Source organism: Heteronotia binoei, chromosome 11 (assembly GCF_032191835.1).
Source record: "Heteronotia binoei isolate CCM8104 ecotype False Entrance Well chromosome 11, APGP_CSIRO_Hbin_v1, whole genome shotgun sequence".
NCBI lineage: Eukaryota > Metazoa > Chordata > Lepidosauria > Squamata > Gekkonidae > Heteronotia > Heteronotia binoei.
Genome location: NC_083233.1, coordinates 5,212,507 through 5,227,576, shown reverse-complemented (window position 1 = coordinate 5,227,576; position 15,070 = coordinate 5,212,507). Strand labels below are relative to the sequence as shown.

The 15,070-nt window shown below is 44.7% G+C and overlaps 1 protein-coding gene across 1 annotated transcript in view; it reads left to right on the top strand.

Annotated features, from left to right (window-relative positions):
• Positions 1–5,310: 5,310 nt before the first annotated feature.
• The window catches only part of AMOT (angiomotin), a 71,044-nt gene continuing 61,284 nt past the window's right edge, over positions 5,311–15,070 (top strand). The window contains exon 1 of the mRNA XM_060249238.1: positions 5,311–6,227. Within this exon, the coding sequence (XP_060105221.1) occupies positions 5,365–6,227 (863 nt within the window). The 5' untranslated portion in view covers positions 5,311–5,364. The remainder of the gene's footprint in view (positions 6,228–15,070) is intronic.

Here is a 15,070-nt window from a genome sequence, read left to right as displayed (position 1 = left end):
CTTTTGATTGGGGGTCTTGAATGTAGACTTCCCAGATAGTAGGCTGACACTGACCACTGTACATGGCTGTCTCTCTGTTCTTGTAGTTATTTTTTGGGGGGAAGTTGTATATTTTTTTTTAGTTGTCATTTTTCTGGGGAAGATTATAGTTTTGTAGACAAGCACATAGCCCTCAGTCTATGCCATGGTGCCTTCACATGTTCTTGACCAGCACATGAAGCAACTTCTGTACAGAAGCTCACAATGCCCAGCTGCTTCGTGTTCCTCTGGGTCTTAGGCTCAAAGCATTGACCATGAGATTTCTGTAATGAATGGCAATGAATCAAAAGTAGGTTTGCAAGTTACAGATGTGCACACCTGATCAGCACATATTCAAGCCTGGTACAGCACAGACATTGCCTGCAGTTTTTGATGCAATAATTCATAGCAAGAGGTGGCATTTATCAGAGACTGTAAAACAAAATACTGTTAGCATGCTAATATTTTAAGCATGTTTTATTTTAAATTTTAAAAAATTATTTAATTGTGTTTCTGTGCCCTTTATACAGTTTATATGTCCGCTACCCGGCATTACATTTTATGATCCACATGACCCGACCTGGCCCGACAAAGTCTCATTTATGTCAGATCTGGCCCTCATAACAAATGAGTTCAACACCCCTGTACTAGATGTTCCTGTGCAGCTGTACTAGGGCTACTTACCCTTGCAATTGTATTCTGAAGTTTTCTGATAATCTTCAAATGTAACTTTGTGTGGGGTTCATTTCAGTCGTTAAGACTGGGTGCGCCAAGCATGGATAATCAAGGCCAAAGGTCACTTTTCCAGGAGGAAGAGATACAGTTGGTGAAATCAGTTAAAGGCACTGTATGCAAATGTGCATCTGCATTAAGAGAGCAAATACGTATCCCAGTCTTTTAGAAGATGGACTGCAATCTGATTTCTAGCAGATTATAGCAGTTATAATTCCTTAGCAACATTATTAGCCATTCCTTTGTTAGCACCTTAGTGAGGTCTTTATCAGCATGTCAGTTCAGAACATTCTCTGCCTCATCGGACTCTATCAAAAAAGAGGAATAGCACTGTATGTCATCTGCATGTTGGTGACACTGAACTTTAAATCTCTGGAACCCTCTAACATTTATATAAAAGCAATGAGAAATATAATTGGGGACAGCCGAGGGAGACTATAGCATAGAGTCAAGCAGAACTCCTGCAGCGCCATCTTGTACTTGTTGGCCAGATAGGAACATCACTTCTGGGGCAGTGTCTCTAGCACTCATTTCAGACACTAATACAGAAGTATGCTATAGTCAATGGTATCAAAAGCTGCTGGAAAATTCAGGAGAATCATCCGAGCTGTATTTTCCATCCCCCAGCCTGATGAAGATTACTGTGAGAAATGGGTGGCTGTTCTGTGTTTCTTTGAGTCACATACCAGTCCTTTGCATCCAGTTTTGAATGTGCAAAGCCATAGCAACATCCAGTCAGGAAGGAGAGAGAATGCTGTGAGGAGGGGAATTGTGGGGGGGGGGGGGAGGACAGTGGGCTAGAAATCTGACTCAGAGCAGACCGGTTGTTTCATTGAAATTAATGATGCAAAGTAGAGTTAAACTTAATCCAGAGTATGTGTGTCTTCTGAAGGAAGTAAACTGGATATCTGAACTGCTGTGACTGAGGAATCTGGTTGATTTGGAGAACTTCTAAAATTGAAGCTGTTGTAGGTTCATTGCCTGAAACTGTGTCTATCTGAATTGAAGCTTTTGAAGGGATTTGGGGTTAAGTTGAATTTAAACTCCCCTACCATGGTAACTTTCTGAAAAAGGAAAGTCTTCTCTCAGTAGAAAGCTGTGAAGTTCTATTGTTGCTGTAACATCCAAATAGCAGCTACTGTAAAACCCTGCTAAGGAAATAAAAGTCAGTTTGTTCTCTAGTGCTTCAGTCAAGTTTGCAGATAAGTAATCACTCCCCACAATTGCAAGCTCACATAAATACAGTAATTGCAATAGTGTCTAATTTGTTTAAAACAAATAATCCCCCCTGAGGTTGTTAGTCCTCCTATCCAGGTGACGATGGCTTTGTCTATTTCAAAACTAGAATGGACATCAGATTGAAATGGAAGGCTGAAGTGGTACAGCCGTCACTAATGTGAGCATGCCTACAGAGGCAGGAAACTTTTGAATAGCAGTGCCAGGAGGCAGCGGGTGGGGGTGGGCTTAGCCTCTACGCTCTTTCTGTATGATTCTCCAAGGCAGCTGGTTTGCCTCTCTGTGAAACAGCCTGCTGGCGTACATGGTCCTGGTCTGACCCAGCAAGCTCTGCTTATGTCCTTAAAACTAGTTGCTTTTAAGCAAGCATCAATCAATCAATAATTTTTTTTTATTTGAGTTGTATGTCCACATTAAACTAGCTTCGTGGCACAGAGTGGTAAAGCTGCGGTACTGCAGTCCAAGCTCTCTGCTCACGACCTTAGTTTGATCCCAGCAGAAGCTGGGTTCAGGTAGTCGGCTTAAGGTTGACTCAGCCTTCCATCCTTCTGAGGTCGGTCAAATGAGTACCCAGCTTGCTGGGGGGGAAGTGTAGATGACTGGGGAAGGCAATGGCAAACCACTCCGTAAAAAGTCTGCCATGAAAATGTCATGATACGATGTCACCCCAGAGTCGGAAACAACTGGTACTTGCACAGGGGACTACCTTTACCTTCTTTTTTTTAATGTCCACATTATGATTATTGGCTACTGGTCTAGAGATACTTACCTTAAACTCCTAATTCTACATCATTCTTAGAAAGGAATGATCAAAGTAGGAGTCAAGTAGCACCTTTAAAACCAACAAAGTTTTATTCAGAATGTAAGCTTTCGTGTGCATGCACACTTCTTCAGATAAGGAATCAGGTACAGTGAGCAGAGCTACATATAGCTGGTAGGCAGTGGTTTAGAATGCAAAAAGGTACAAATTCAAAATCTAATGATAGGATAGCAAAATTAACAAACTGAGCAAACCTTTGAACTGGGTAGGATGAGTGTGAGAAACAAAAAAACCAGTAACATGTCAAAATGCGAGAATGTCTGCTAATCACTTGATTTAATTTCAACCTGTTGGTTTGGTCTGACCTTCTGGGGCAACAGAAAACAGCTCTGCACCATTCTTTATATGACAGCCCTTGAAGTATTTTGATTTGGTAATCATATCATTTGCCTTTTTAGCTGCTGCATCACACCACTGACACATGTTTAGTGTACAGTCCACTAAGACCCCTAGATCTTTTTCACACATACTACTGCCAAGACAAGTCTCCCCCACCCTATAATTTTTGCGTTGAATTTTTCCTACCTAACTGCAGAAATTTGCATTGATCTCCATTGAAATTCGTTTTATTTGTTTTAGCAGAGTTTTCCAGGACATCCTGTATCCTTAGTCTGTCTTCTACTGTTACTTCCTATCCTTCCCAGTTTAGTATCATGTGTAATTTTTTTTAAAAAAGGGGGGTGTGGGGAAAAAAGGGGAAGGGGAATGTGTAATAATTATCATCTGCAAATTTAATAAGCATTCAAAATTGTGTATTCTTCAGTTGCTGTTGAAATAGGCGAGCATGCTCCTCCACCTGTTGAATAGCTTGCTTGAAACCCCATGTGAGACTGTACAGAAGATTGATGATGAAAACAAAGTTGCACTTTGGTGTTAAATGTTGTTCTACAAGTATTTTCCATGCAGGCACACATACTGTCCATCCCCCCTGCTGCATTGCATGCTCCAGCTTCACTGGTGCTTGAGGTACTAAGGGTAGTGTGGGCACTGCAATGCAGGAGCACATTTCCCTGGGAGGGAACAGTTTTGGCTTTGGTGTGCAGCACCCCCTGGAGACTTTCAGAGCTGCAAAGACATATCCAGTGGAAGGCCTGCATGTGGGCAGTCCCCATGTGTGCCTGCACAGATGTTCAATGAACAGCAGTTACAGGTAATTGCAACTTTGTCATCATCCAGCCCTAATAGGCCAGATTTCATTGTTTGCTTGCTTTTCCCTCAGTCTCAGTCCACTGGGTCCATGAGTTTGTCTTCTGAAGGTCCCATCAAGTCAGTTCTGTACAATGTGGGTTATAAATCTTTTAAACAAATATATAATAGTCCAGAAAATGGTCAGTTAATTTGTGGGGATCCAGGCTAGGTAAGGAACCTTGCCCATATAGTGTTGGTAAAACTGTCATTAATTGCCGTACGTAGAAGCTAAGTTCCTTCATTTCTGTAAATGCTAGAATTTAGGAGAAATATGCCATTGCTAATGGAACTAATTTCTGATGCTAACTCTTGTAATCAGTTTCCACTGTCTTCTGTTTTTCAGGATTTTCTAGAGTATACAGGAATGATGAAGTAATCCAGATTACAAGGGATCTGAGAAGACATCAGAGTTTTTGACATAGCAAAAAGGTAGACAGGTGTCTCCTTATGTAGTGGAACTGCTCCTTCTGAATGAGGGAACCCAAGGAATAGGTGGGTTTTTGTGATCGGAGCAAAATACTGCAGCTTCTAAAGTACTTCTGCCTTGTCTTTTCTAATCAAGAAGTAAGAATAGAGTAGTGGATGAAGTTCTCTTTCAAATTGTTGTCAAAATCCCTGTTGGAAAGTGCATTTATATTGAGTTGGTAATAACCATAAGACTGCAAGAACAAAAATAGGAAGTAGAAATCTTTTGCTAGATTGGGGCAGCTCATTTAAAGAGTGCCCTTTTTCAATGTAGTATAGAATTCCTTACAGTATGCTGTTGCATCCTTAGCAGCAATAGCAGCATTTTTCTGAGCATGCAGCATGCATTTAGTCAGGCCTGTTCTGGATCTGTCCTATGCCGTGCAGCTGCAGCCAGTTCCCTAGTTTGGCAGCTGAGAAGCAAACCCATTCCAAGATGGAGAGGGGAGCTACATGCTCGGTAGCATATTCTAGGTTGGCACCTTCTCATCCTTTGGACTTTGCTTGTGGCAAAAGAAAACTTGCCCCAGAAGATGACCACCCTTACCTTAGTGTAAATCATTCAGTTCTTACTGGGGTTTAGGAATAAAAGTCTTGCATGAACATTGGCCCCTTTTGTGTTTTGTTAAAAAAGGGAGGGTACTTTGTTTGGGGCAGTATAAATGGGTGCTGTCATATTTCTGCAGTTTTCTTTTACTCATTCTGCCCATCTTCCCAGACAAGTCCTTGTCAAGATTGGAGGTGTTAACAATTTTAGTTTTAAAAAGCTTAAACATAATTGCCATAAATGGTGAGTTAACTTTTCAGTTAAAGAAGAGCTTAATTGTCTTCTTTTGCCTCCTCCCTAGGTCACTGGCAGCTTAGTGTCCCCTTCTGCATTCCACCCGCAAGGCATCACAGTTGCAATGAGGACTTCAGAAGAGCAAACTGCCACGACAGTTTTACAGCGTTTGCTGCAGGAGCAGCTACGATATGGGAACCCAAATGACAGCCGCAACCTTCTTGCCTTGCACCAACAAGCCACAGGTAATGCACCCCCTTTTGCCAGCCCTGGGAGCCCAGGGGTTCCAAACGAAGGGCTGAGCCCCCAAGACCATCAGATTGGCACCCATGTTGCTCGCCAGGAGCCTCAGGGCCAGGAGATACAAATGGACAACAGCATCATGGAAAAGCAGCTCTCCACAAGGCTCCAGAATAGCGAAGATCTCCCAACCTATGAGGAAGCCAAAGTCCAGTCTCAATATTTCAGGGGCCAGCAGCATGCCAGCGTTGGGGCGGCGTTTTATGTGACAGGAGTCTCCAATCAGAAGATGAGGACTGAAGGGCGCCCCACTGTTCAGCGGGTGAGCCCGGGCAAAGTCCACCAGGATGAAGGACTTAAGGACCTTAAGCAAGGACATGTTCGCTCCCTGAGTGAGAGGCTGATGCAGCTGTCACTAGCCACCAGCGGTGTGAAGGCCCATGCTCCTGTCACAAGTGCCCCCCTGTCTCCACTTTCCTCCCAGCAGACAAATGACTTGTACAAGAGCTCAGGGGCCAGTGAGTTCTATAAAAGCTCTGTACCAAGCCCTCCTCAGTCAAGCATGAAAGGGATGGAGCACAGAGGTCCCCCTCCAGAATATCCTTACAAAAATATGTGTACCCCACCTATGAGCTGTAAGCCACAGGATCCTGGGCATTTCTATGGTGACCATCGCATGGCCCAGCAAGGCAGATCTGATGGGCCCATGATGAGGTACCAGCATCCTCCTGAGTATGGATCAGTCAGGTGAGTAGCATGTCTTATACATGTCCTCTTCACTTGTAGGGGAAAAGTATGTAGGAAGTGTTAACCCAAAGTTTGTGCCCAAAGTGTGATGATTGGGTCTGCTCAGAGTTTTAAAAGTGCTTTTCCTGGCTAGAAAGTGAAAGAAACAAGAGGATTTTAATTACTTCTCTCCCTCAGAACCGCTCCGTATTCTAGAAGTGCAGGTGATCCTCACCAGAGAAGGGCAAAAGGCAGGCAAAAAGTCTCGTCACCCATAATCACAGCTAAAAGCTATATAGATCAAGCGGACAAACCAAGACCAGTCCTTCCTTAGGGACAGGGAAAAAAAGAGGTTCTGTGGGGTTGGGGGAGAAAGTAGTAGGGGAGGATTCTAAAACCCCTTAACGCATGGAAGAATATCAGTCTCCATTTTACTGCATGTCATTCTTAAACCTGGACTCCATCTTTGCAGCCATAGCCACATTGTGCTGAAATCAGAAAGGGGGAAACTCCATATGCTGAATAAAGTAATGCAGGAGTGTCAAACATGTGGCCCGGGGGCCAAATCAGGCTCCCAGAGGGCTTCTCTCAGGCCCCTGTGCAACTGGCTGTTATCTGCTTCCCTCTCGCTGTCTCTTGCTTCCTTCTGCATAAAAAGCTTGCTTTGCTTTGCAAGTCTTGCTCAATCGCACAGGAGCTATAGAACAAAACCTCTATTTTCTCCATTGGCTGAGGCTCCTCCCTTGGGGAGGAAGGGGGGAAGGCAGATTTTGTTTTTTTTGTTTTTCCTTCCCCCTCCTGGTCCCCTGGGGAAGAAAAGAGCCAGAGCTTCCTTCCCCAGTTCCCTGGATCCCATGGGAGACATACAAAGAAAGCACCTTTAATACCAACAAGCACTAACATTTCAAGCATGTTTTAAGGTGCTTTTAAAAAATTAATAGTATTTGGGGACTTCCGGGGTTGGAAAATGCTGAGCTGAATTGCTTCTCAGAAGGGGGAGCAGGCTGGGGCTTCTGTTCGGGGTAGTGGAGGGCAATTTAATGCCTACTGCCTACTTTTCTCAGTCAGAAATCAGTCCAAGATATGCACAGGAAACTCTGAGGAGATTTACCTTGGCTAAAAGGGAGTCCCGGGAGGGCTAGTTGCATATTCATCATCTGCAGAAGTTTCCAGAGTCATTTATTTGACATAAGCTCGACAGGATCCTAACCTTCTTTGAGACTGCTAAACATCTAAAGCTATACAAGACTGGTGTTGAATCTGGATAACTGCAGAAAAAGGTACTAATGACTATCTTCATTCCGGGACTATTTAAAGTTAAACAAAATAAAATCAGATGGTGGGAAATAGAGATTCAGAAAGTTTGGAAGAAGGGGAGAAGGGGCGAAATTTGAACTTTGTAAATGTAAAGGACAGTGCTAAAAAGTAGAACGGAATTTATTGTTTTGTCTACTTGCGGTTTTGGTGAAAAAGCCCCATCATCACAGATTTGCAGCTCTCACAGTCAACACAGGAAATACGTCAAACATTGCGAGATCTTTTTACCAGTGAAAATGGGATTTGGTGGCAAGAAAAGCAGGAAGTGTCGGATGGAAGAGGGACTATAATATAGAACTATAATAGGACTATAATATAGAAAAACATTGGCAGCCATTGCTAGGAGGTCAAAATTTAAACATAGTTTTTAAAGTGTTCGGGACATTAAAAATTGGTGAAGCTGACAGAGGTGACAGTTATAAGGTAAATACTATCGGACATTATCGCTGATGATAATTTTAGAAGCCTTTTGAAGGAAATTTTTTTTAAAGGGAAGCAGAAAGTCACGACCGCCATTTTGGAAGAAATAAAAACTTTAAAAGTTAATATCTGAGCCCAGGAGGCTCTGAGGACGGCGAAATTAGGCTTATTGAAAAGGGCAAGCCTTACTCTATCACACCTGATAGTTTAAATTTAATTTGGAGAGGTCAACATTTTCAGCGTTTTTCTAAATGTCAGAGCATAAGTTAACCCGTGCAAGGATTGCCTCAATGGAGAAAATGCAAGAGCAATTAGAAGCAATGGAAGCCAGGATGGTGAAAGGGGTGAGAGACATGATAACTGCTTCTAAAAAAGAAATTAGAAAAGACATTGAAGAGCTAAGGAAAGATATAGAAGATCTCAGAAATGAGACTGTGGTAACATCAAAGAAAGTGCAAGAGGTGGAAGAGAGAGTGGAAGTACATGATTCCATGTTGCTAAAAATGCAAGAAAAGGTGGCAATTCATGACTGCGAATTGATGGAAACCCAGATACGTCTGAGAGGAGTACCTGAGGATGAAGAGACTGATTTGAAAGGATATATAATAAGAATAATTGCAGAATTTTTGGAGGAAGATCCTGAAGGAACTAGAAGAATGTATGACTATATGTATAGAGTGAATTCACTATATGCCAAGAAAAATAATCTACCAAGAGATGTGGTTATAAGATATATGACAAAAGAAATGGTGGGAAAAATCTTGAATAAAAATTTTGAAAAAACATTGATAGTGGGAGGCAGCAGAGTAAGAAGCATAAAAGAATTGCCAAGACAAGTGATAAATGACAGAAAAGCATACAAAAAATTGACAGAAAAACTACGTGACAATGAAATGGGGTATAGATGGATAATACCTGAAAGTCTGAGCTTTGAACTACAAGGAAAAAGGATTACAATTACAAGCACACAGGAATTGCGTAGGTTTTATGAAGAACATAAAGAATTTGTACCAAGATGGATTACAAATTAGTATCTTGGAATGTAAATGGACTAAATTCACCACAAAAAAGAAAGGCAACGTTTCATTGGATTAAAAAAGCAAAATTGTAATATAGTTTGTTTACAAGAAGTGCATATTAAACAAAAGGATTACAAATTTTTATGGACTAAACAGCTGGGACTAGAATTTTATTCATTGGCTGAACAGAAGAAAAGGGGAGTGATTTGCTATATTAAACAAGAATTGGAGCCGAAATTAGTGTTTAAAGATAAAGATGGAAGATTTGTAACGGTAGAAATAATATTAAATGCAAAAAACCTGTTGTCATTGGGACTGTATGCACCAAATGGTGCAAAGGATACTCTTTTAAAAGACATTATACAACAATTTGATGAACTGACTTATGACCAAGTTTTGATAATGGGGGACTTTAATGGAACAATTAAGAACACACTGGATAGGTCTGGGGGGGGGGGGAATAATAAGGAAGGAAAATTGCCAAAGTCTTTTTTTGAATTGGTCAAACAAGAAAATTTGGAGGATATATGGAGGAAATTTAATCCTGAAGTGCAGGACTATACCTTTTTTTCAGCAAGACATAAAACTTTTTCCAGAATTGACATGTGGGACACTAATGACTTAGGCCTTATAACAAAGAAAATAGAGATTTTACCTAAAATTGGGGCTGACCATAACCCAATAATGTGGATTAAAAAATTGTCTAAGAAGTTGAGAAGGTTGAGATTGAATGAAGATTTACTACAGAATAAAGAAATAGTGACATCTCTAGAAAATGACACTAAAGCTTTCTTCCAAATAAACGATAGATATAGAATTTCAGACGGTCTGGGATGCTTATAAAGCAGTAATGAGAGGAATATTGATTACATTGAATAACAAAGATAAGAGGGCAAAAGAAAAACAGATGTTGGACATTCAAAATGAAATAAAGGAAAAAGAAGGGGAATTGAAAAAAAGGTCAGGGAAAAAGAAAATTATAAGGGAGATTACAGTATTACAAATGCAAATGAGACATTTGTTAAATAAAGAACTGGAATGGAATCTGAAAAGATTGCAGCAGAAATCTTTCAAGGGAACAAACAAACACAGAAAATACTTGGCCTGGCAACTGAAGAAAAAGAGAGAAAGTAAAATTATTAATAAAATTGTGGATGGAAGAGAGGTGGTAGATCAAGAAGGAATAAAAAGAATTCTTTAAGTATTATGCCAAGTTATTTAAAGGTTTTAAAATAAGTAAAAAAAAAGATGGATGAGTACTTACAAAAGATAAAAATAGCACCCTTCGCAGAAAATATGCGAACAGTTTTGAACGATCCAATTGAAAAAATAGAAATTGAAGCAGCAATTAATGCAATGAAAAATGGAAAAGCATCTGGGGCAGATGGATATACAGCTAAATTTTTTAAAACCCTCAAAGAGGAGTTAATCCTGAAACTTCAGAAACTGATGAATATGATAAAAACAAAAGGGAAAATACCAAATACGTGGAAGGAAGCTGTTATTTTGTTGATTCCAAAGGAAGATAGAGATGTTAAGAACGTAAAAAATTATAGACCAATTTCATTATTAAATAATGACTATAAAATATATACAAGAATCTGGAAACTCCCTCACTGACCAGTTCCATTGGTGCATCCATTTCAGCTTTGTGTGCACGCTTTCTTCTTCTTCTAGGGGTTCCTCAAACTGTCCTTTTAAGGCCCTCAGGAACCCTCAGATTGTTCTAAGTTCCACTGCACAGGCCTCATATAGGGTTACATACCACTTTGTGGCTGCCTCCCCCCCCCCCCCCCCCCGTAGTCGGGAGCCCAGGTAACTCACTCCCTCAGAAACACTCTCACTTGTTTTAAAAAGTACTCTAGCTCCCTCAAGTTGCTCTTGAATCTTGCTTCCAACTTCCTGGTCCAGCCAGGGCAATCAAGTGTTCAGGTGGTCAAGGATGTGTTTGGATGATCGGGGCCCCTCCCAGAGGTGCCTGCCCATCTGGTGGTGCCTGTGCTGGCAGTGGTAACTGTCTGTCAGGGGGCCCTTGGGGATGGTTGCTGCTGCTGTTGCCCCTGCTGCTGGCCTGGCAGGTGTTGCACTGTCCACATCATCCCCTGAACAAATTCCATGAAGCCCAGCATCTCCTGTCTAATTTCTTCCCCCATCTTGGCCATTTCCAGCAACAGGTGGCTCACCTTGCCAGTGGGCAGGGCTTTGGCCGCTCCATCTATGTCTGCCTTCATCCTTGTGCTCCTCTCTTTTCAGGAGGTATTCCTCAGTGTGGGCAGTTCCCCCAAAATGCCTGCTCTTACACCTCTCTTTCTGTTGACCATCCTTCTTTGCTGATGCCACTCAAGGGGTCCAGTGCAGTGGGGCCCTCTCAAACTACTCCACTGGGTGGACTTAGACCCCATTCTCCTTCCTTGTATCCGGTTGAGGTGGTGGGAGTTGTGCCCCCGCACCCTCTTCTTCAGGCCCGTGGTTCTTGGGATCTAGTTGCTTGTCTGGAATGTCAGTTTGCTTCTTGCCTAGGTCTGGTGCACCAGCTCCATCCCTGCTTCCAGCCATGGATCGATTCTGGGGTTGCTCAGCATCACCAGGGGTAAGGAGAGATTTTCTTGGCAAAATATCAGGATTGACCAAGCAAACTCTCTCTTATGAAGGCATATGTAGAGTTTAATAGTTTTGATGCAAGATTTAAAACCTGCTAGCCTGTAGGCTGTGTCTTGCTAGGAATGAAACCAAATGTTACAGACAGTCAAATCATGCGGCAAATGTGGATCCTCCATCCCCCCACTGTTTCACAAACCCAGTTGTATATCATCAGAAGACCACAGTTTCACATCTCCTAGCCATGGAAGGGATAGTCCATTGTAGGTGCCAGAGCCCTGTCTCCTTGACAACTAGATAAGCTATGGGTCACAAAAACAGAACTCAACCACAAAACAAAAGAACATCACGATCTTCTTCGTGGTCTCTGTGCAGTCCCACACATGGGTCTTGCCGCAGGCAACGGATCCATACCTCGGAGCTCCAATAGCTCGCCTATAACGTCTTTTGGCGCGCTTTCCTCCCGCCCTGGGGAGCAGGCAGCGACCGCGCATGCCTAGAGCGGGGGGAGAGCGCCCATTCCACTCAGTTTCTTTCCTACCGCCGCCCGGACAACACCCTCCTCGCTGCATTCCTCCTTAGCTCGTCCATTACCTCATCTTTTCGTCTTCCTTCCTTCACCTGGTATTTTTCTTCTTCTTATATTCCCCTTTCGTCCCGAAAAAATTAAAAAAACAAACAAACCCGCCTTCTGCGCTATCTTTCCCCTTTTCTCCCTTCCCTCCCCTCCCTTGTCCGGAGCGCATGGAAGGGAAAGTTACCTTTAAAAAGTGCACGCGCTGTGGGACCAAAATCCCTTCTTCAGACGGCCACAGCCACTGCCTATTTTGCTTGGGGGAAGCTCACCGAGTCGACTCCTGCCCTCACTGTGCGAACTTCGGCAAGCAGGCCCGTAAGAACCGTGCAGCTAGGCTCCGGAGTTTCCTTATTGAACTGTCCCTGAGGGCTATGCCCGCATCGGACTCGCCGCCTCCCCAACAACAAGCGGGAGCTTCGGCCTCTACGGACGTGTCTCTCTCTAAGCAGAAGCACAGGTCCGAGAAAAAATCATCGAAGCACGCCGATACCGGCCATAAGGCTTCGAAAAAATCGCGCCATCTTGAATCCACGGATTCGGCGCCCAAAAAATCTCGTCCTTCCGAATCGGCTGATTCGGCTCTGAGGAAACTCCACCACTCACACTCGGCTCCTAAGAAGCCTCGGGCTCCAGTTTCGACGTCTATGGATCCCGCGGCCCCGACGCAGCCCGCACTTCCGCTCGAACTGTCGACTCCGTCGGACGTCATCACTGACATGCCGCAACTCACACCTCACTCATCCACAGCAGTAGAGGTTATACCAGTCCACTCTCGTTCACCTTCGGTGCACAGCGTGGTTCCTACCGACTTCCTGCAACCCGACCTGACTACTGATTCGACTCAGGCCTACTTTAAACCTCCGCTTCGGATCGGATCCTTCCGAGACATCGGGATTTCTCCCCTGTATAGGGACTCGGCTACTCAAGCTTCAAACGAAGGTCGCTCTCGTTCGCCTCCTCATCGAGTCCAATCCCGGTCGCCGCCTCTTAGAGGCCGCTCCAGATCGCCACGTCGGCGTCGAGACTCCGACTCCTCGGGGTATTATCAAGACTACTACGCCCCTTCAAGGTACGACCGCCATTTTTCTCGGTCTCCTTCACCTAGACGCCAGCCTTACCGTCATCCTTCTCGGTCCCCATCTGTGGAGGGTTCAGGTTACTCACCGTACTCTGCTATGCGGTACGAGGACTCTCCTAGACCCCGTGATCGACTCCGTGATTCCCCACGACGACTCCGGGATTCCCCACGACTCCGGGATTCCCCACGACTCCGTGATCTCGATCGGTTTCCAGATTCGCCTAGACCCCGTGATCGATATTACCCACGGCCCCGTGGTCAAGATCGGACCCGAGAACCTGATTATTCTCGCTATTCCCCTCGACTCCGTGAGCGACTTCGGGAATGTGTACAGCGATCCCGGGACCACTACCAGCGAGAAGGTGCTAGGCCGCGCACTCCGTCAGCCTCGGCTTCGATTGCTCCCCCGGTTTCCACCCCTACGGACCAGCGCGATCAGGTAGTAAAGCCTAAGACCGCCCCTTCGGACCCGATCCCGCCTCCACATCCTCCTTCGGGTGAGGATTCCCGCTCCGACGCCGATTCCTTAGCTTCATCTGACTCCGACGACCATCCAGACTCTGTAGTCTCGGACTCGACGCCACAGCCCCGACTCTCTCCATCTGATGCCTCCAAGGCCTATCTCCATCTAATTACCACTATGGCCGAAGCCTTGAACATTACCCTTCCGTCGGACTCGCCTAAGGTCTCGGACATCGTACACGACCTCGTACAAACGGACTTTCCACCTGGTTCATTGCTTCCTATGCTACCGGTGCACCTCGAAGGCCTCCGTGAAACCTGGGACAAACCTGCTTCAATCCCACCTACCTCTAAGCGCTTGGACTCTCTCTACAGAGTTCATGCTCCCGAGGCTAAATTTCTTGCTTCTCATCCAGCACCCAACTCTATTATTGTGCACTCAGCCACCAAGGCTAAGCCCTCCAGACATCCGACACCTCCAGACCGAGAGGGCAGGAAATTGGACACTTTGGCTAGGAAAATGTTCAACCTTGCCTCCACAAATTCCAAGCTGAACAACTATCTAGCCTACTTTTCGGCTTACATCTTCAACTTGGCCAACCAATTTACGCCTCTCATCCCTTCCCTTCCGGAACCTTCTCAAAGGGTGGCCTCTGGACTGGTGTCAGAACTGTCTAGAGTGTCGAAGCAACAGATAAACACCATACGCCACGCTGTCTCCTGCTCTTCAAGGGTTTTTGCGTCCTCTGTTGCCTTGCGCCGCCACGCCTGGCTAAGGTCCACCAACTTACAACCGGACATTAAGCAAAAGATCGAAGACCTCCCCTTTGATGGCCTGGGCCTCTTCCATGCTTCTACCGACGAGGTTCTCACATCAGTGGATGACGGGCGCAAGCGTGCTAAGCGTTTGGGAGTCTCTCAACCGTTCTCCCAACAGTCCAACCGTACAAAACCCTGGAGACCATCATTCCAGAGGCGTCAACGGTCACCTAGGCGTAATGACTTCTGGAAAAGGAAGAGTGGACAGCAGAAGCCTCAGTTTCAACAAAGGGCTCGGTCACAACAGCTCAAAAAGCCCTCCCTTTCTTCTAAGCAGTCTCTTTGACTTTCCTTACACCCTACCGGTGTTCCGCACCCGTCTCTCACCATTCCTTCCCACTTGGAACTCGATAACAACCGACTCCTGGGTGCTGACCATCGTGCGCCTAGGTTACGCAATCGAGTTCATTTCTCCACCTTGCCACCACTATTTCATAGCTACCCCCCCGTCTTCTCTCCTACATCAGGAGATTCTGGACTTACTCCACAAGAACGCCATAGAGCCCGTCCCTCCCCTACACCGAGGGACAGGCTTCTATTCAAGATATTTCCTAGTCCCCAAGAGGGATGGAGG